The sequence below is a fragment of the Argentina anserina genome, chromosome 1 (genome assembly GCF_933775445.1).
Source record: "Argentina anserina chromosome 1, drPotAnse1.1, whole genome shotgun sequence".
Lineage (NCBI taxonomy): Eukaryota > Viridiplantae > Streptophyta > Magnoliopsida > Rosales > Rosaceae > Argentina > Argentina anserina.
Genome location: NC_065872.1, coordinates 1,699,667 through 1,722,101, shown reverse-complemented (window position 1 = coordinate 1,722,101; position 22,435 = coordinate 1,699,667). Strand labels below are relative to the sequence as shown.

Below are 22,435 nucleotides of genomic sequence, written 5' to 3'. Positions count from 1 at the left end.
TGATTCTAGTCAGAGAGTCTGGTTATTGCTCGATCAATATCCAGGAGACTAGAACTGATATCAGCCTGCCTCAATATCATAAGGATGATGCTATAATCTCTTCAACTTTAAATATGATAACAGCTCCAAATGACAAATGATTAGTTCTAGCATAAAAATTGGTACAAGATGACATCATATATTTTCCAATAATACAAGTCAATTTAAAATTTCTGGACATTTTACATCTTTGCTGAAATTGTCTCGTAAGAACTTAACTGTATTCCAAATAGCTTGTTAAAACAATGTAACCTAGGCTGTATCTTCAACCACGGCAGCAGCATGGCTGCGAAATAAAATTAGTCACTCAGTCACTGTATGCCTAAAACGGCTCTTTAATATCAGGTCCAAAATGGACACCAACTGCGGGTTTGGTTCCGTGGTTGGCTTGTCAGCTCGCGCAACCCAGTTCCCTTTGGCCAAATTTTTTGCTTTTGCTTCTCTATTATTATTGTCTTTTTTTTTTTTGAACATCCTCCAGAGGGCAGAGGGAGAGATAGAATAGGGAGTTGACTATTACATTACCGTTGTAAGAAAATGAAACTTGATAGTAACAATGCTAGAGAGAGCAAAGATTCATGCACATAACCTTAGCTATACACTAGGGAACACTTCTTTGGATTTTTTTATTCTTAATCTGTTTTCATTCATTGGGACTGTGGTGGTTGATCCAAAGTTTGTCATGTAATGATTTTGGTAGCTTTGGCATTTGGAAATACAAGAACATGTTACTATAATAAAACCCCAATCAAAACACAGACTCCCCCATCATGGTAGTTTAGCATGAAAATTCTGAGAAGTGCTTCTGTTTTCCTTTGTATATTCTTCTGCTGCTTTCTTTGCTCATCTCATGCAACAGATACATTTAGGCCTGGTCAATATTTGAGAATATCTGAAACCTTGGTTTCTGATGGTGGAGTGTTTGAGCTAGGCTTTTTCTACCCCTCACTTTCTAAAGGATACTTAGGGATCTGGTTTTAGAATGACAAAAGGAGAAGGCCATTTTGGGTGGCAAACAGAGATGACCATCTTATGGATCCTCATCCAGCTCTCTACTTCAATCCTTCTGGAATGGCGATCGTTGATAGTAGAAATTCACCGTATATTTTCGCTTATGGAGCAACTCCAACCACTAATACAACAAGCGCAAGGATTCTTGACTCCGGAAATTCAATCCTAATGGAAGGAGGAAAGATTGTATGACAAAGCTTTGATAACTGGTAGATACATTTCTTCCTAGAATGAAACTTGGGGTGGTTAACATGACCAATTCTCAGTTGAAGTCTATGTTTTCTTGTATCATGGAGAAGCCCACATGACCCTACAAGTGGTCGTCTTGGTGTAAGCTTGGATAACAGCATAGCTGAAGTCAGTGTCTGGCGAGCTAATGGTAAAGAGAAACAGATTATTGTCAGAAATATTACTTTAGGTATGTAAACCAAACTGTATTGATGTATTGAACCGATATGTAGTAAGCCTTGCCAAAATATTACTTTCTCTGTAGTCTGTACTACTGGACTACTTGTCTGTATTTTGTAAACAACAGGAGTTTGCAGATTCTATATTGGCAGGACAGACAGACAGTATGAAGCTATTATTGTCACAATTAAGTTCTGCTGACAGTGGTAGAAGTTCACCTGTTTTAGAACTTGGGAAGACAAAAGATCATGTTTTACCAATGCTTAGCTATTCCTGCATTGTGGCAGCGACTAATAATTTGTCGGTTGCTAACAAGCTAGGAGAAGGAGGTTATGGGCCTGTTTATAAGGTGTTTGTTACCTTGTACTCCTGAGTTTTTAAGGCATTCATATCAAGGTTTTGTTGGTGCTTCTGCTTGGATTAACTATTCACATATATATCGTCTCAGATTGTGATCAAACAACTTAGATGTATTTTATCTATAGTTTAACTGAAGTGACTGTACCTTCTGTTGTTCCAGGGTAACTTACTGCAACATGAAATTGCGGTCAAAAGGCTTTCTAAAGGATCTGGACAAGGATTGATGGAGTTCAAGAATGAAGTGCAGTTAATCTCTCAGCTTCAGCACAGAAATCTTGTTAAGATTTTGGGGTGTTGCACTCAACGTAAAGAAAAAATACTAACATATGAGTATATGTCCAACGGTAGTTTGGATTCTTTCATTTTTGGTATGTATTTCAATTGTGCTAATTTCCCTTTTTTAATTTAGCCATCAGTGCTTTCCTCATTTTTGAGACATTGTTACTGATGCAGATCCAGTAAACAGAAGACAACTGAACTGGAGGCAGCGGATACACATAATCGAAGGGATTGCTCAAGGCCTTCTTTATCTTCACATGTACTCTACACTAAGAATTATTCATCGAGACCTCAAAACTAGCAACATCCTATTGGATGCTTATATGAACCCCAAGATATCAGACTTTGGTTTAGCTAGAATCTTATCCGGAAATGAATGTGAAGCTGAAACAAAACGTGTTGTTGGAACATTGTAAGTACTTTCATATCTTAAAACTAAAAAATCAAAATACGTACATTAAGTAAACTTATGCAGATAGAATTGAATTGATCTGTTTTGTTTTCTTATGAAATAGTGGTTATATCTCTCCCGAGTATATATTGCAAGACCTATTGTCAACAAAATCGGATGTATTCAACTTTGGAGTCATTGTTTTGGAAATTATGAGTGGCAGGAAGAATACAACCTTTTATGAGTCAGAATATTCTTTGAACTTGCTAGGACATGTAAGTAAAATTGTATATCTGGCTCTTATTCTAAATCGTGTTCCCTATTTTTTTTTTTCAAAAGTTACAAATGTACGTGAAACTTGTTTGCAGGCCTGGAATTTGTGAATATCTGGACGATGCGAGGAGATGTTAGATCCAACATTAGTAGCTGATACAAGTTCAAGGGATGGTCCTGTACTCTGCATTCAGGTAGGTCTTTTATGCGTTCAAGATTGTGCAGAAGATAGACCAACCATGACAGAAGTTGTTTCAATGTTGAGCAACGAAGGAGCTACTTTACCTATCCCAAAGCAGTCTATGTATTCTAACTTAATGTCTGAGGTGGATAAAGCATTAAGCCATTAAAAAGTGGTGCCTCTTCATTACTGATCTTGTTCTTTCATTTGATAATTTGCATATACATATTCAATGATATATATAGACTGATTTACACTATATATTAATCTCTCAACTAATCACTCCACTACCGATTGTTTCCTCCACTATCTCTTCATTCACCTACTACCATCCACTCACACTCCCCCTCAAGTTGGCGCATACATATCAACCATGCCCAACTTGCCAAGTGAGTCATAAAAAACTTTCTTAGGTACTCCTTTTGTAAGCATATCGGCAAGTTGTTCTTCTGTAGGAACAAAAGGAAAACTGATGATCTTCGCGTCTAGCTTCTCATTTATAAAGTGACGATCAACCTCCACATGTTTTGTACGATCATGTTGTACAGGATTCTGTGAAATATCAATAGCTGCCTTGTTGTCACAGTACAGATGCATAGCACATTTAGGTTTAATACCCAAATCTTGTAGCAAATTCATAATCCACAATAACTCGCACACTCCCTGAGCCATACCTCTGTATTCTGCTTCAGCACTAGATCGAGCTACCACATTTTGTTTCTTACTCCTCCACGTAACAAGGTTACCTCCAACAAAGGTAAAATACCCTGATGTGGACCTCCGATCTGTAATATTTCCAGCCCAGTCTGCATCTGTGAAGCCATAAACATCAAAGATATTGTTGTGATTATAAAACATTACTCTTCTCCCCGGAGATGACTTCAAGTACCTCAAGATTCTTACAACAGCATCCATGTGGTCTTCACTGGGGTTATGCATGAACTGACTTACTACACTTATTGCATACGCAACATCTGGTCTGGTATGTGATAGATAAATCAGGCGCCCGACTAGCCTCTGATAACGAGGTTTATCAGTAGGGACTTGATCTGGATACTCTGCTAACCGATGGTTCTGCTCAATAGGAGAATCAATGGGAGTGCAGTCCAACATACCTGTCTCTATTAGTATATCAAGGATGTATTTCCTTTGACACATATAGATACCATCACTACCCCGGGCAACTTCAATGTCTAAGAAGTACTTGAGTGTACCTAGGTCTTTCATCTCAAACTCTGTGGCAAGCTGTTTCTGTAATCTATCCACCTCAACAGTATCATTCCTAGTAACTACCATATCATCAACATATATAATTAGGGCTGTTACCTTCCTTTGTTGATGTTTGAGAAATAACGTGTGGTCTGAATTACTCTGTTTGTAGCCAATCTTCCTCATGAATTGTGAGAATCTTCCAAACCAAGCACGAGGTGACTGTTTAAGACCATACAAAGACTTTCTCAATCTGCATACGGAGTTACTTGGAGAAGCGGCCACATATCCAGGCGGAAGATCCATGTATACTTCCTCAGTTAGTTCTCCATGAAGGAATGCATTCTTAACATCAAATTGCCTAAGTGGCCAGTTCAAGTTAGAAGCGACAGAAAGCAATACCCGGATAGTGTTTATTTTTGCAACAGGTGCAAATGTCTCATCATAGTCTATGCCATATGTCTGGGTGAACCCCTTCGCTACTAAGCGTGCTTTATACCGGCTTACTGACCCATCTGGATTATGCTTCACTGTAAACACCCAACGACATCCTACTGTCTTCTTGCCATATGGTGGAGGTACAAGCTCCCAAGTATTGTTCTTTTGTAATGCTTCCATCTCTTCCTCCATTGCTTTCCTCCATTTTGGATCTCCCAATACATCATGCACTTTGTTAGGTACTGATACAGTAGATATTTGATTCACAAATGACTCATATGACTTAGATAATCTTTTGGTAGATATAAAATTTGCTACCGGATACTTGGCTATAGTCTGAAGGGTATGTTCATATCTTTTTGTTGGTTGACCCCGAGTAGACATATTTGGCAAAACATATTGTCTACTATTAGCTCTAATAGAATGACTAACCTCAGGTGAGTGATCTTCTGTACCAGGAGAGCATTGGTCAGGTGTAGAAACAGTAGTATGAGGGGCAGTTGTGTTTTCATCTGCTGGTTCCTGAATCTCTGGAGTGACTACACCGCCGGAATCTTCCGGTGGCGCTTGTGTAACTGTTACATTGATAATCTCAACTGAACCTGTCACCATATCTGTTGCCTTACTTGTCTCCCCCTCTCCAGGATACAGCTCTTCAAAATATGAATTCTCCTCCTGAAGAGCAGTATCAGAAGGGGCAAAATAACTCATGTCCTCGAAGAAAGTAACATCCATAGTGACATAATACTGCTTGGTAGGTGGATGATAGCACCGGTACCCTTTTTGATGGCCTCCATACCCAACAAACACACATTTAACTGCCCGGGCATCCAATTTAGACCGCTGATATGGTGGAAGATGGACAAAAGCAACACAACCAAAAACACGGGCAGGAAGATTATGAAAAGAGGGTAATGAGACATGAGATGCAAGTACCTCATATGGAATTTTGCCTTGAAGGACACGAGAAGGAAGACGATTAATGAGGTGGGCAGAAGTGATGACAACATCACCCCAAAGATACTTAGGCATATGGGCACTAAAAAGAATACACCGAGCCATTTCAAGTAAGTGACGATTTTTCCTTTCAGAAAAGCCATTATGCTCAGGTGTGTAAGGACACGTTGTTTGATGAACAATTCCGTGTGAGTTAAAGAACTCCTGAAAGATATGATTCACATATTCCCCCCCCCCATTATCAGAACGAAGAACTCTAATTGTGGCATTATATTGTGTTTGCACAGTGGTATAGAAGGCTTGAAAAGCCGGGAAAACCTCATTTTTAGTTTTAAGAAGAACAATCCACGAAAGACGGGTGCAATCATCAATAAATGACACATAGTACCGCATTCCTGACACAGTAGACTCTTTAGAAGGTCCCCAAACATCAGAATGAATTAATTCAAAAGGAATAGTACTTTTATTAGATTTACTAGGGGAATAGGTAGACCGATGACTCTTGCCCAAAACACATGTTTCACAATGTAAAGAAGACTCATCCACACTAAAAAACAAAGTAGGCATAGATTTCTTCATAATACTAAAAGATGGATGCCATAAGCGACGGTGCCATAACCAAATTTCACTTAGCTTATCAGAAGTAGAGATTAGAGCGGTCCGAGATTGTGCCCCTGGTTTCTCCCCCGCATATGTCTGATCCAGATGAAACAACCGGCCCCTCAGATACCCCCGACCAATTAACTCTCCGGTGAGAAGATCCTGAAATATTACATACATAGGAAAAAAGGTGACAGAACACTGAGCATCAGCGTTCAGTTGGGGAACAGATATCAAATGATGAGATAAAGCAGGTACATAGAGCACATTGTGAAGCTCTATGGTGGGAGTAATACGAACTGACCCTGTCCCTAGCACGGGGAATGCCTCATCATTAGCATTAGTAACATAGGGTACGGGTGGAGGCGACAATATGGTAAAATAAGATTTGTCATAAGTCATATGATCAGACGCACCAGAATCAATAATCCATGTACCAGAACTAACAAAGTGAGAAATATTGAAAGCCATACCAATTTGACCAGTTGGGCTGTGATGATTCCCAAAGCCTGGTGGTGGTCTTTGTCGATGAAGGGGAGCTGATACCACAGCTTGCGGAAGAGGTGGTGCCGGAGAACGAGCATGAACAGTAAGATTGGAAACGACAACCGGTGCCGGAAGACTACGCTCTTGCTTTTGGATATATGTGAAAGCGGTGAGTAGAGAACCCTCCATTTCGTGTCCAGAACCCATTAAAAGAAACAATGGAAAAATGAGGGATTAGAGAACCAAAAAACAAAACAAAAAAGGAAAAATCTGGCTCAGGTGCACTTGCACTGACGATGCACTGGAACTGACGGTGGACTTGTTGAATCTGACTGAACCGGGTCGGGTCGTGGAAACCGGGTCGGGTCGAACCGAGTCTGGGCCGAGCGGGTCGGGGCGGGGCAAAATGAAAAACGGGTCGGGATTTTAGGTTTTTAATTCGAGAGGGAGCTTGAGAGAGGCCGATTCGAGAGTGATCCGGCGGCGATGGCAGAGGAGCGACTTCGGGCGGAGGCAGCAGCGGCGTCGTCGGACTTGTGGTGAGGAGCGGCGCGGCGGTGGAGGAAGCCGATCTTGGTCGATCTCCGGTCGAGAATGCAGCGTCGAAAGGTGGGAGATCCGATCTGGGGCAGATGACGATGTCGATGTTGTTTTCGAGCGGAGTATGGCTGGAACGAGCTGGAGAAGCACGAGGGGCAGTCTATTTGGCGCCTTGTGCTGGAGCAGTGTAATGATACTCTGGTGCGGATTTTGCTCGTGGCGGCGGTGATTCGGAATGGGAGTAAGATTCCGAGTTTGCCGGCCAAGGAGCTTGTTCCTGGAGATATTGTGGAGCTGAAGGTTGGGAATAAGGTTCCGGCCGAGATGCGTGTTGTGGATTTGATTAGCTCGACTTTGAGAGTTGAGCAGGGCTCTCTGACTGGGGAGAGTGAGGCTGTGAATAAGACTAACAAGCCGGTTCCGGTCTTCAAAGGAGGAAGACGACGGCGCTTGATTGTTGCAAAAAAGGGCAGCACGTCGGGTCGAGTGCGGAGGAACGGTCGACTTCGGGTCGAGCGGCGCCGGAGAGCAGCAGCAGCGGTGAGCACGAGGGCGGTAACCGGCCGGAGAAAAGAAAAAAAAGGGAAAAAAAGCCAGAAAAAGGAGCACGAAGGCTCTGATACCAAGTGGTAAATTACTGATCTTGTTCTTTCAATTGATAATTTGCATATACATATTCAATGATATATATAGACTGATTTACACTATATATTAATCTCTCAACTAATCACTCCACTACCGATTGTTTCCTCCACTATCTCTTCATTCACCTACTACCATCCACTCACAAGAACTTCTTGACATATTCATCAGTTGCAGCAAGATAGCAGCTAGACTAATTGTATACTTAACTCGTCTGAGATGAGAAAGCATCGAAGTATCGTATTTGTACATGGCTCTTACTACCAAAAGTGCATGGAATTTCCTACTTCGATCAGGAATAGAGTTCTGGATTATAATGTTAGCTAACAGTTTAAATGTGAGTTGCAGAAGATTGATTTATACTTATATAGGTCAACCATGTCTTGTGTTGTTTCAAAGCTGAGCGATGGAGGGGAAATTGTTTATACCTGCGTGTGTATTCCACCTTAATGATAAAAAATTTAAAATGACTAATCGAATTTCGATATTTTCTTCAGTGGAAGTGTGAATGCATTGTAGCGTCCAAATAAGGAGTGTGTGTTAATCACTGTTTCTGAACCAAGAAATGTACTTGCAGGTTTACTGAAGTTATATGTATCTGTCCCTTCATCGATTCAAAAGCCAGATGAGATGCTCAATTTGTTATGCCTCCATTTAATCATCTCAGAAACTAAGATGCAGCCATCCCATTTATTTTAGCAACTGTCCCCCTCTATTTGGTTACATATGATAATTTCTAAGGTTAATGTAGGTCAAAACTGAACTAATTTAAACCTGATGATATGTCAACCAACACATAGCATGAAGACTGAGTGAATATTAGCTTGCACCCCATGACTCGGAGCTACCCATTAATTCTGATATGTCTCACACAATAACTATATCCAAGACATTAAAAGATCAAATACAGTTTCTGATAATCTATTAACTATTGCACTGAAACTGTTGCATCTCAACAAACATATATAACTTTTGTCTAGAAACCACTGGGTTCATAAGTATTTTAGATTCATAAAATCATAAATAGTGTATATATAATTGTGATGTGGGGTTGTCAGATTGGCCATGTTTTGCTCAGGGTTATGATCCGTTACATAATTGGAGGAGTGGAAGTTTTGTTTAGACAGTGATATATGAAATTGCTGGTTTCCACCTCCTCATTCTGTTCATTTGTCTTCATGAATCAAATGTTAGATCCAAATTTCAAGTTTATGTTCAAGTAATTTGGACCACAATGAAGCTTTGATATTCCATATTCTTACATAGCCTTTGCTGGATACATGATTAAAGAAATGAATGAAATTTCTCTTTTCTATTTCAATATGATCATTTGCAATGATGACTGATATTTTGGCCCCATTTGAGATCACATAATTTAAATCCAACTTTCATGCAATACAGAACACAACCAAACCAGTAAACACAAAATCCAATTCTACCAACCTGTTTCCTAAGTGATATTTGATTGAATCACAGACAATTTAAATATTTAAAGAAAGAAAAAGACCAAAGCTGTTGGACATGTTTGAGTGTGAGGGGAGAAGAATGTATGGGGCAAGTGATGGAGCTTTGAGTCTTCCTATACATATGTCATTCTGCAACCCTGCAATTCTTGCCAAGTCTGTTGCCTGAAACTGAAACCAAAAACTGAAAGAGATAAGATCCTGCTGAAAAAAGTGCAGAATTGAAAGATAGAGTTATAGAAAGGGATGAGAATTGATTCTAGGATATGAAATGTACAGAGGGAGAAATTCAATGTGTTTCTGAAAAGTCCAAAGTCCAATTAAATAGGCAGGAATGACAAGATCTTTGGTGTCATCCAATAATTTCCTTGATCAATCAAACCCATATTGCTTTTCCTCTCATTTCTTTTATATAAGTTTTGGTGATCAATAATAATATGAAATGATATATGCTCATTAAGGACCCACAAGATCAGCACCATGGTCTATGGAATGGGGTAGTGAGCAACAAGAAGTCCAGAACCACAGTGATTGGGTGATCTTTGTGGTCTGATCTAAAGCTGAAAAGTAGGGATATGATGCCTTTATATGGTGGGGAAATTGAATCAATTGATGAAATCCAAGTTTGAACATTATTAATTGGGATATGGAACTAAATACAAGAGTTAGTATTTCTTTCCATGATCCATTATAGAATCTGCTCAACAAACAAATCAATCGTAAGTAACATACTAAATATAATGTCTTTAGTGGAATTGTCTTGTTATGTCGTAGTAGTCGTCCCCTCGATAAGAACAAGACTAAATGTTGTGAAAATAAACTTTCATGCGAGGGGATATGAACACTTTAGCACCACATGAGGTTTTATGAACAAGTGATTGTCCGGTAATGAACAAGGAATATCCACATTTTTTTAAATGCATGAATTGATCATATTTCCTTTCTCCCATAACAATTTGTTATGTCGATATGTTACATGTGTTATTAACCACATGACAAATTTGTAGACTTTAGAAATGAAAACTATCCTAAATTAGGGATGATAAATTAATCTAAGTTTCAATGCTTTGGACCCAATACAGGTCCCCTACAATCTATACATACATGGGTTCACATGCTTGACAAGAATATCATCAAAGAACAAGAAGAAGAAGATATTAAGGGGAGCACCATCCAAAGAGTGAGGTGGATATGAAATTGGGGCACGGGTTTTCGGTGCACCCACCCACCCACCTCCGGCCCACCAGGCCTTTGAGCTTTGCCTTTCCTCAGATTCATGTGGGCCACGCTTGTCCCCTAAATTTACCAAAAGCGCCCTCACTTTGCAAAGTAACCCACCGTTCGTTCTTTACGGTGGCAATTTTGACTGGCCGATGAACCGAGATAAAAAAGAAAAAGAGGTTGACCGGTTGGCACGACATGTCGTTTAAGGGAAGCGTGGGTTTGGATGTTTCCCACTTTTTACAACGGTGATTTCTTGAGAAACGGAGTTGGAGCTTTTTCTTTAACCTACCCTTTTTGACTCCTTAGTTTCACATTGTATTGAGGGAAGATGACGAAACTGCCACGAGTGTTATATCGTAGTAGTGTACGTTTACATGAATCATACGACCCATCATTAACCAGCTCAATTCGTACTTGGATAAATATTGAAATCAATATGTTTAAGATTTGGTATCCGAATTAGTACGTCTATTCATGTTTCACATCTCATCAAATCTCATATTGATAGGTATATGAGAGACTTTCTCACACACTATATTGGCCGATTCATGATACAATATTCGATTTTTTGGTAGCTAGATTACTCTATTAAGTAGTGAAATAGCTTACAATTAGATGCACTACTACTGTGCATTAAACTAGTTCTCTCGGCCAGAATAAACAGAGGTATGTGTACATTTGCACGATTCATGAACAAGTACTAGTGCGATTCTTAGACATAGATCATATATATTCTTCCATGGAAGACTTTTACATAAGAAGTTGACAAGGTGCTGAACTACACCATTAAAATCAAAAATCTGGGTAAATAAGATAGAAAATTGGGTTACAAGTTACCTAAGGGATTTGGTGTAATGGTAATGCAGGCCTCAGCTGTATGTTGGGCGAATGCTGACGTGATATTTATGGTAATATGAAGTCACTAGTGTGATCATCGGCGTATAAAAAACACCCCTTGAGAAGACTTGTAGCATATCTGCTCTCGCCCCAGAGTGGCAGACCCGTCCACAATTTTTTGTACCAAAAAAAACTGGGTTACAAGTTACAGTGCCTAGTTTGGGATCTTTTATAATACTGAAAGATGCGTCACCATTTATATTTCGGAAGCCACTTTTGAGAAACAAAGCATAGTGGTTGTGTCAGCTGAGATGAGCATGCCTAGAATATCCATCGACCTAAAAGCTCGTTTCTTTTGTTGCAGTCTTTTGCTTGGTTGAGTTCAGCTGTAACAATCACGATTATACTGGAACAAAAATCCAGCATCGACTGTATGGACTGCACTACTTACTGTGCACCTAAAAGTGTTTCGTTTCTGTGTTAATTTATTTTCACGACCAAAATAGCAAATCCACCGAATCCTTTCTACTTCTTTTGGAAGAGCCTCACATGATTCATCCATAAAGTTAAAACGATGGCATCGTAGAAGTTGTGGTTGTAGAGCAGGTAATATAATTTCCTTCAATTACTTCTCTTAATCACCGTAATTAGCATGCGTCTTACAATTTTGCTTATATATATATATATATATATATATATATATATATATTGATCCTCTCCTCTCCTGATCTAGGCCATGCAAGATCGGCCAAATCCTAGATCAGGAAGGGATCCAGATCCTTTCTCTAGACTCCTTGGGGCTTCGAAATAAAAATGGGATCGAAGTTGTTTAAGTAAGGATTTAAGGTATTGAGTAAAGATGAAAAAGACTATAAGATGTTATAAGTCTATCAATTTGTGTAAAGAGCGTCAAGCAACTTAAATTGAAGTGCAGACGTACTAGTTACCAAAACAAAATTTACTATCTCTATTAGCAAAAGTAAAACTGTAAGAGTATGTAACTTTGTTTGACCAAACAAAGTAGCTAGGGTGCTAATTCTCACCAGGCTCTCTTATAAAAACCCTCTAAAAAGCAAAGCAACAGGACTTCACAAAACATATATACATGCTTTCTCCTCCGCATTATCTCAAAACACTACTATGATGGCAGCTATAACTAGCACTGAATCATCCGACTATGACAGTAGCTCTTCCTCCATAACCATGCCCGACTCTAGCCGTAGCTGGATGAGCAATCTAAGCTTCAGCAGCCGGCGCCGGAGCTCCGTCTCCGTCTGTTCCTCCGCCACTTCTGAGGCCTCCCAGCTCAGCTCAACTCACAAGCCCCACAAGGCGAACCAAGCTGCATGGGAAGCTATGAGGAGACTACGAAGCTCCAAAGGCCGAGTGGGACTCGACCATTTCCGGCTCCTGCGCCGCCTCGGCAGCGGCGACATAGGCAATGTGTACCTTTGCCAGATAAGGAACCCCGGCGCAGCCGTGGCGGGGCTGCCTAAACAGCCGCAGTGCTTCTACGCCATGAAAGTGGTGGACCGAGAAGCGCTTGCCATAAGGAACAAATTGCATAGAGCTGAAATGGAGAAGGAGATTTTGGACATGCTTGACCACCCATTTTTGCCGACTCTCTATGCAGACTTTGATGCTTCTCATTACTCTTGCTTGGTTATGGAGTTTTGCCCCGGCGGCGACTTGTACGCTGCCCGTCAACGCCTGCCCGGAAAGCGCTTCAGCCTCTCATCTGCTAGGTAATATATCTCGTTTCTTTACTATACCGTGTTTAACTGTCTGAAACTACGTCGTTTAAAACTTTCATCACATAGTAATTTAACCTATATTATTTCAAACTTTCATTTAGCTACACATTATTGGTATATATACAAGTAGTGCTTTACTAATTAGTTAAATTTTTTTAGGAAGCATTAACTAATTCCAATTAAATTTGTGGCTTATTATGGTAATAGCTAATGTGCTCATGTTGAAAATGACAGGTTTTATGCTGCAGAGACACTACTAGCTCTCGAGTATCTACATATGATGGGCATTGTTTACAGAGACTTGAAGCCGGAAAATGTGCTGGTTAGAGAGGATGGTCACATAATGCTTTCGGATTTTGATCTATCTCTTAAATGTGATGTCGTTCCAAAGTTGCTGAGGCGTAAACTGGAGTTGGAATCCAATACTGAAAAGATTGTAAGGAGCTCATCTATGCCGTCTTGTGCAGCTCCCATGCAGCCTGTCCTATCTTGCATATTTTCAGCCTCCACCAAGAAGAAGAGAGCTACAGTCACAACAATAACCGAACATGTTGGTGATAGTGATGATCATGACGACGATCAAGGTGTTAATCAACTAGTACTTGACCCGGAATTGGTAGCAGAGCCTATCCATGCCCGGTCCAAGTCATTTGTTGGGACACACGAGTACTTAGCACCGGAGGTGATCTCAGGGCAAGGTCATGGGAGTGCAGTGGATTGGTGGACATTTGGGGTATTCTTGTATGAAATGTTATATGGGAGGACACCTTTCAAAGGTGAAAACAATGAGAAAACCCTCATCAACATTCTTAAGCAACCATTGAGCTTTCCAAAGCTAGTGCTCAATGATAATAGGGTTACTAATAGTAACAGCAGCAAAGAGTTTGAGGCAGAAATGGCCAAAGTGCAAGACCTCATAAGCAAGCTTTTGGTGAAGAATCCCAAGAAGAGAATAGGAAGCTTGAAGGGTTCAGTTGAGATCAAAAGGCATGAGTTCTTTAAGGGGGTGAATTGGGCTTTGATCAGGTCAGTTCGACCTCCTCAAGTTCCTGCTAGCCATGATCATTTGCACAAGATTAAAACTAGTAGTAATAGTAGAGGTAATTATTTACCTAAGTTGAGCAAGAAAGAGAGGGATGAACCATATCAGATCCCTCATCATCATATTGACTATTTCTAATTGCTTAGTATTTATGTATTAATTATGAATGTACATTAATACCTAGGTAAAACAGAAAGTATGAAAATTACTTATCATCATGCTTGAAATCAAAGAATTAAGAACTTATTTAATCTGTTTCCCCCTAATTATTTATGAATGAGAATGGTTTTTTTGTTTTGGGTCTTTGACCAAGTGTTAGATTCTTTGTCCATGTATCATTGTATTGAATGATATTGATGAATAGTAAAATTTGTGTATAGGTGTAAAAGTAGATAGAAGAATGGATGATACCCATAAGTCCATAACTGTCCCAATGTGATTTTCATGAGAACCCCATGAAGTCATGTTAATACAATAATTACTGTTGTCATGATGGAAAAACTTATAATAAAAGGAAATTGAGTTCATCATTTAATAAAAATTGAAATATTTTGCTTTATGCATATGGGCAACTTTGATGGCCACTCCTCACATTCACATGCTTCTTTCTTCACCAAGAAAAGGACTAAAGAAACCATCATGATTCATTCGCTTCTTTTTGTTCTGCTAATGTTTTTGTTCATTCATGGAAAATAAGTCATTTTCTCCTTTCCACCTTTACTCATAGTTGATGAGAGATTCCAAGATCGAGTAACCCATTTTCAATAATTTTCCAAACTAGGGCTCCATCGGATTCAAATGAACCTTTTGTTTCGTAGTGAGATCCAAAAGATCCTTTACTATAAATCTATAATATGATTAATATGAAATCCTAGCAATATGCGTACATATAAAATGAATGAAACTTTCCATGAGACCATGATGGTGTCATGGTGTGATATCATTCGTCTATATATGCAGGTTGTCACTTGTCACTGACCCAACTCAAGCATGCGTAGTAGAATATGGCATTGATCATTACGCGTTCGTGTATCAGTTAAATCATAATCTGCAACGTCGGGCGCTACAGTCTCAATATGTAAGGATTTATACATGTCTACAATCACAGTAAGATGTCAGTACATATACTTATGATTTTTGATAACTAGGGATCTAATGGAGGAAGTCAACGATATATTTGCATGAAAGGTCAAGAGAGGTTTCAAGAGCTTCCCTGCCTTCCCATGCATATTATCCATATATACCATTGATGGAAACTCCAACTGATCGATCCAGAATTTGCAGAAGTACGCGTGAGGCTTATTCTTCCCACTCATCACTTAACGTTTCACAAAAAGAGATAGCTCCACCCAAGTGTTACCAAGTAGATATACGTAATGTAACGTACGTACGTATATGTACGTATATGTATGTTGATCGAATACGTACGTGTGTCATCAGCAACTGGGAAGTACCAGCTAGCTATCAGTATGTCATGCGCATGCATCAGAAAACCAAAACTTCTTTTCTGCAATTTGCTTTCGGAATTATCTGATGATTCTGATCTAGCTAGCTGCAGACTGTTTAAAAGCAAAACTATAAAATTAGTAATGAGATGATCAAGCCACCAAGGCTACTTATTGTATTGTTGCGATGCCAAATGATTATACCATACACATTTTTTTGTGTTGCACTATACTACTCGATCACCTCTTATCTTCAGCCAATATATCATTACTTTTGACCAAGAAAATAGCTGCCTTTTCTCATGGCTTTCCCACCTCCAAAGAATCATATAATTCTGAAATCATTTAACAATTCCATAAATATACTGCTGCTAATTATCATTTTAGCCGTTCGATGAAATTAGCAAAAGTGATGTTACTGATGTACGTAGCTTACTTTGATTCTTGATATATATATTTTTGTTACATTTGGATCAAATCGATCTTAGCTAACACATGATTAGTTCGATAGTTTTACTTTCAATTTGAAGGTATTAGTATGTACGACTAAATCAAGATATATTTTAGTGGTGGGGCTCAATAATTACTGTTATCAACCAATGCAACCACATAGTTATACACTTATACATTCATTCAATTAATTTAGGGAATTATGATTGGAACTATTACTACAATAATTATGATGTCTCTTTTGTTAGTTCTGATGTAGAGCATCATCAAATCAGATCAGATGTCATCTCATCACTAAGTAGTTAACGTTCGCTATACTTTTAGAACCCCTAGCTATCAGATGTTGGATATCATTCATATCAATTCTTCGCTTATCATGATATCGTATTGTGCATTTGTTCTCCTAAATTTCTAAATGTTAATACATTCAAGCCTTCAAAACAGTAGGCCAACCTACCCAGATTGTTTTTCGGTCCATACAAGTTGGGTTATCTTATGTCAAACTCACCCACTCATTCGTTCTTAGATCAATATTACGAATAGATTATCAACCTAAGGGAACCAGCCCAGAGAACGATGAGCATACAACATTTTGGCATGTGCCTTGAGCTTAGAAAGCTAACATTCCGATATGATCTTAATCTAGCTTAACAATAAGTAGCTACGTACTTTTTTTCCCAATTTTGAAGTTCAGAGGCTTATCCTTTGAGGAATATAAGCGAAAAGCTTGAACAAACAAATTAAGTTTTATCTCCTTGCATATTGTCGGTCTAAACTAGAATTTTCAACACCAATTAATCATATGTTTAGGACTACTAGAACACTAAAACAATTATGATCTGAGATGATATATATGTAGGGTGATATTACTCTACGATGACTCGATGGCTCAAATTTTGAAGTTTATAATTAATTATATGAAGTCGGACGAGATTATTAACTAGGAAAATGTTTTAGCGTCATAATATGGTGCCAAATTCGGCGTCGTAATCTCACGTGACATGCAACGTCATTTTATCAAGTCAGCAATTACAATAATCACAAAATGTCATTTTTAAATAAAAATACAATCTTATCCTTATTAATTTAACGACTTTAGATTATTATAAAAAATATTATAATTCTTTTTATATAATTTATTTTTTCAAAATGCTTTCAAAATATAATAAAAAAATACGATACATACAAAATATGCTTGAAATACATAGATATATGTGTGTGTACGTGTGCACGCGTGCGATATATATATGCGTGTGTGTGGGGGTGCCTATATGGTAATTGTATTAATTAATTAAAACTATTAATTAATCATAAATATAAATTAATTAAATAAAAAAGTCATTAATCTTGACATATTTGTTACTAGAAAGATTATCAGCGACATAATTGTATTAAATATGGTATTAATTAAGATATGTATACTCTAGGAAAAATAATATTTATTACCTTACATATCCCCTTAAATCGATTATACCCTAATAAAAAAATATTTTATTTCATAAAAAAAAAACCAAAAAAATCTTACCAAAATTTTTCATCTAAATATAAATGTTTTAATTACCTTACATCATCTAAAATTTAAAAATAAATATATTTTGTGCATATATATACATATATTTTGTGCATATATATTTTGCGCGTGCACACACATATTTCAAGCATATTTTTCGTAAATTTCAATTTTTTAAATTGTATTTTAGAAGCATTATTGTGATGAAAAAATAGAAATGATAAAAAGAACAAATTTTTTTATAATAATTTAGAACCGTTAGATTAACAAAAATACAATTGTATTTTCATTTAAAATTTATATAATTTTAATTATTGATGTGTCATGTGACGTAACATGTCACGTATGATTGCGGCACTAGATTAACGTCATATTATGACGTCCTAACGCTCCTCAATTAACTATATGTGTATTACTATAAATCACCAATGGCTATTGGATTAACGTTTGAAAATGAGTAAAGGTCCTTTGCTGATGAGTTGATTCAATAAGTTCACCCAAAAACACAGTAGTTGGTAAAATATGATTACTGCATCTGTCTTATTTCAACGATCGAGGTGAGTATTCTTCACCACAAAGAAAGCTACATAAAACCACTACCCAACAATGGCTATTTTTCCTGACATTGTATATCAATGAAACCACTACCCAGATACAGTAGCCACTGGCCACCCACCCAGATACAAAAAACCATGAACTCCTCTAGATAGAAAGAACCGATATATTACAATTAACGTAAATGAGTTTTATGCAACATACAATTGTGTAAGATAACATAACATCACCTTTATATGATCTGATCTCTCACCTATATATGATGTGATTAATATTTGTGTATTGATCCGAAAAATCCTTAGATTTTTTTTCCGAAAACAAACACAGATGAGCTTAGTTGAGTTGAGTGCCACTGACCACTGTGGATCAGCTGCAGCAGATACAGATTCGATCTATTAAACGTGTTATATCTCAGGAACACCTTGAGCTGTTCCTAAGCACACGTGCCCGATCTCAGAAGCAGTTTGAGGTGCATGAAAACCAAAGCTCCTTCTAGTGCCCACCCATGGTTTTGGCCATTTGGGGAGCTAGCTAGCTTTCAGCTTGTTTTCATCTCTTATTTCAAGACCGACTTACAGAAAAGATGGAGTTCTGCCTAATATAATACTACTGGGATGAGTCATATTATACTTGTATAATGTAAGAATCTCACGTCAGTTCTTGTAACCCCAATCGATAATAGGAGCAGGATCTCTCATCTCCATGTTCTTGAGTCTTGATCTGATTAGTGAGCACTTGTTTTTACTTTTTTGACCTCTGTACATCCAAACTTCCGTCACAAAACCATGGACATTTAGGTAATACAAAGCAAAAGAACAAAACCGACCATTCTTTGAAAACAAGTGACTCAGATACCAGAATTCATTGAAAAACCATCTACTCTCTCCGAACACCTGGACATCTCTCTCAGTTTCAACCAGCTACACGCACCCAAGTCCTTTATAAATATCCATCCATGCATTAACTTTCACCGTTCATCCAAAGCTTTCTGAAAACCTTGCTAGCTTCTTAAACTTCCTCCCAGCTCTTCTTAGTTCTTACTTGTATCATTCCATTTATTCATCGACTCATCTACTACTAATACTCTTACAATGGCAAAAAATGTAGCTCAGTCTCCCATGACTTCATTTGACCAGCAGCTGGCTAAGCGCTGTTCTCAGGGTATGTTCTAGCTTGTTTACCTCACCTTTTTGACCCAGTTGGTCTTTATATATACATATATGATATATCTGAGGTTATAATTCATACCAGTATGAAGGTTTTAGAGGCATGCGGTAATTCATGATATTAAGAATCATGGGAACTGGGACTCCTTTGAGGTTACTATATATATATCTTTTGCCTTGAGCTTGTAAAAAGATAGTTACAAACTGATACCAGATATGCTTAAAATGAGATTAAGATTTTTTATTTGATCATGGTTCCCTTTTTGCCAAAGAGCACATAAAGGGCTTGTTCTTGATCAAGTGGATAAAGTATAGGACCACCCTCTCAAGTTGGGGACCCTATCCAATACCTTACTGATATACTCTTTTTTTTTATCCCAAGAATTTTATTTATTTTTTAATTTTCTCAGGACAATAAAACTCTTATGAGAAGAACACTAGCTTGATAATTTTTTTGGAAGTTTAATCTTCAATATTTATTGATTGATCAGAGGGTGTAAAAGCTGGAGTCAAGGCAGCTGTTGTTGCTACCATTGCTACTGCAATTCCAACTGTAAGTTTTCTTTGGCTCAACTATGCAAATATGTATGTATGAAAGGGGTAATTAGCTATGACAGCTAGAACTAATTAAGATTATGTTTTGTATGCAGTTTGCTAGTGTGAGGATGCTGCCTTGGGCAAGAGCCAATCTGAATCCCACAGCTCAGGCTCTCATAATCTCTACAGGTTTCCAATCCTTAACTCATTCAAGTTCCTGATAAAAAGCTTCTTTCTTCATTTATCAATATGTATGAGTAGTAATTATATATTGAAGGAGTTTTTGTTGATTATTGTGGCAGCTGCTGGAATGGCATACTTCATAGTGGCTGACAAGACTATTTTGGCAACCGCAAGGAAGAACTCCTTCCACCAAGTCTCTAACTAAGAAGCAATACCAATCACTAATTTGAGTTTAAATTGCTGTTGTGATGCTGATGTGAATCCATCCTGTTGATTATAAATAATAGAGATGGAGTTTCATTGTAGCACTAGAAAATTTATGTAATCAGTTATCAACCTTTAATATAATGCACCTTTTTTTTCCCCCATCTCAGTAACTGGTTCAATTTCTATCCAAGTTCATAATTGACACTCTTATGAGTCTTACCTGCACAACTGATCAAAAATGGCATATCAACTCAAATGCATACAGTATATGGACAGATGAGAGAGGAACATCTGCATTCATCACCCACCCCTCAAGGCATCTTCACCAATTGTCATTACATGAACAAGAACCATCTCTAAAATGGTGGAAGCGATTCCTATCTCTTGCAATAATTTCCCTATTGAAGATCTTGGATATCAGTTTTGTAGCTGAATGGCAATTTCCACATACTCGAAGATTCTTTACAATTCGAATGGTTGTGCCTGGCTTTGTGCTGATCAAACCGAAAGCAATGGCCAACTTCTCACTATGATGACTCAAAACCCCTTCCTTCCATTCCTCATCCATATCATAGAGTACTTCAGATGTATCAGGTACAAAACCAGCCATATCCAAAAGCCTATCCATTTCTTTCAACATCTCATAGATTTCCTCACTTAAAGGATGCACTTTGTCACCAACCAGAAACTCATGAACAACACTATCCACCTCAATAGATGTACTTCCAGGAACTTTCTTGATTCCCATATCGTTCAGCGTGGTTCTTATTCTCGCTACATCGTCCCACATACCAGCTCCTGCATAGATATTTGATAGCAGCACATAAGCCCCGGCATTTTCAGGCTCTAATTCGAACACATGTTTGGCAACATATTCACCCATCTCTACACGCTTATGAGTTCTACAAGCCCCAAGAAGAGAACCCCATACAGCACCATCTGGCTTCATCTCCATGGTCTTCATCAGGGCCTCTGCCTCATCAAGTAGCCCAGCTCGGCCTAAAAGATCTATCATACATCCATAGTGTTGTAGTTGTGGTGAAATGTTGTAGTCTTTGGTCATGGAACTAAAATATTTTCGTCCAAGGTCTACAAGACCACCATGGTTGCAGGCCGATAGAACTCCCACAAATGTGATATCATCTGGCTTGATTCCTTCGTCACCCATTTTCGAAAAAAGCTCAAGTGCTGCATTTGCCTCCCCATGCATCGCTAAGCCAGTTATCATTGCATTCCAGGAGGCCAAGCTTTTGTCTTCCATACCATCAAACACTTGTTTTGCTGCCTCTATGTTTCCACATTTTGCATACATGTCTATGAGACTAGTCTGAAGAGGTGCATTACTCAAACTCTGCAGCTTCTTATCTATATAAACATGGATCCATTTTCCAAGATCAAGAGCTCCCAAATGAGCACAAGCAGGAAGAATGCCCAAAAACGTGACATCATTAGGCTCTGCATTTGAACGTAGCATCAACCTAAACAGCCCCAACGCTTCCTTGTACTGGCTCTCATGCGTGTAACCACCAATCATCACATTCCATGAGATCACATCCCTTATTTGCATACCATCAAATAAACCTCTAGCTTTATCCAAAGCACCACACTTTGAGTACATATCAATAAGCGCATTGACAAGCCTTACATTCGACCCAAGCCCCTGCTCTTCAATCCAATCCGCAACCCATTTCCCCAATTCAATCGACCCCGACCGTGCACAAGCAGAGAGCACACTAACCATAGTACTCTCATTAGGCACCACATTTGCCCTCCTCATCTCCTCAAACAACCCCAACGCTTCCTCAAACCGGCCGCTCTGCGCATACCCCGAAATCATAGCATTCCAAGAAACAGCATCTCTTGCCAACATTTCATCAAACAACCTCCTCGCATCGTCCATACAACCCCTCGAAACATAGCCAGTAATCAAAGCAGTATACGAAACCGCATCTCTCAGACAACTCTTATCAAACACCAACCTCGCATTCTCCAACTCACCGCTTTTTGCATACATATTAATCAACGAAGTGTGCACAAACGCATCACACCCAAGTCCCAGCTTCAGCACATGTCCATGGAGCTGCTTCCCTTCCGGGGAAGCCGCCCCAATTCTCGCACATGACTTCAAAACAAAAGGGAATGTATAAGAATTAGGCTCGGTACCGGAGAGAATCATCATTCGATAAAACTCCACGGCGCGTAACGGCGTGGAGGACAAGGAGTAGCCTCGGATGATTGTGTTCCACAT

General features: G+C 38.6%; 3 protein-coding genes and 1 pseudogene across 3 annotated transcripts; 3 read left to right on the top strand and 1 right to left on the bottom strand.

The window, feature by feature from the left end:
* Positions 1–822: 822 nt before the first annotated feature.
* LOC126792877 (receptor-like serine/threonine-protein kinase SD1-8) lies at positions 823–3,111 on the top strand (annotated as a pseudogene).
* Positions 3,112–12,442: 9,331 nt separating this feature from the next.
* LOC126782310 (protein kinase PINOID 2) lies at positions 12,443–14,324 on the top strand. The gene is made up of 2 exons (XM_050507531.1): positions 12,443–13,083; positions 13,327–14,324. The coding sequence occupies exons 1-2, from the start codon at positions 12,479–12,481 to the stop codon at positions 14,270–14,272; spliced, it is 1,551 nt and encodes a 516-aa protein (XP_050363488.1). The 5' UTR covers positions 12,443–12,478; the 3' UTR covers positions 14,273–14,324.
* Positions 14,325–19,091: 4,767 nt separating this feature from the next.
* Positions 19,092–20,303, top strand: LOC126791694 (early nodulin-93-like). The gene is made up of 4 exons (XM_050518161.1): positions 19,092–19,255; positions 19,752–19,813; positions 19,911–19,986; positions 20,100–20,303. The coding sequence occupies exons 1-4, from the start codon at positions 19,186–19,188 to the stop codon at positions 20,183–20,185; spliced, it is 294 nt and encodes a 97-aa protein (XP_050374118.1). The 5' UTR covers positions 19,092–19,185; the 3' UTR covers positions 20,186–20,303.
* A 206-nt stretch (positions 20,304–20,509) lies between these two features.
* LOC126786364 (pentatricopeptide repeat-containing protein At1g08070, chloroplastic-like) lies at positions 20,510–22,435 on the bottom strand. The gene is made up of 2 exons (XM_050512172.1): positions 21,913–22,435; positions 20,510–21,609 (listed from the first exon to the last, which is right to left on the bottom strand). Exons 1-2 carry the CDS (start codon positions 22,433–22,435, stop codon positions 20,510–20,512), a joined length of 1,623 nt encoding a protein of 540 aa, XP_050368129.1.

What these genes read in the sequence shown, in the direction of transcription:
- LOC126786364 (XM_050512172.1), bottom strand. Translation starts at nt 22,435, where the DNA reads ATGTGGAACACAATCATCCGAGGCTACTCCTTGTCCTCCACGCCGTTA. An exon ending in TACTATGGTTAGTGTGCTCT is followed by an intron (nt 21,610 to 21,912) that starts CTGCTTGTGCAC and finishes TGGGCATTCTTC; the next exon opens with CTGCTTGTGCTCATTTGGGA.
- LOC126782310 (XM_050507531.1), top strand. Translation starts at nt 12,479, where the DNA reads ATGATGGCAGCTATAACTAGCACTGAATCATCCGACTATGACAGTAGC. An exon ending in TTCAGCCTCTCATCTGCTAG is followed by an intron (nt 13,084 to 13,326) that starts GTAATATATCTC and finishes TGAAAATGACAG; the next exon opens with GTTTTATGCTGCAGAGACAC.
- LOC126791694 (XM_050518161.1), top strand. Translation starts at nt 19,186, where the DNA reads ATGGCAAAAAATGTAGCTCAGTCTCCCATGACTTCATTTGACCAGCAG. An exon ending in GGCTAAGCGCTGTTCTCAGG is followed by an intron (nt 19,256 to 19,751) that starts GTATGTTCTAGC and finishes TTGATTGATCAG; the next exon opens with AGGGTGTAAAAGCTGGAGTC. An exon ending in TTGCTACTGCAATTCCAACT is followed by an intron (nt 19,814 to 19,910) that starts GTAAGTTTTCTT and finishes TTTTGTATGCAG; the next exon opens with TTTGCTAGTGTGAGGATGCT.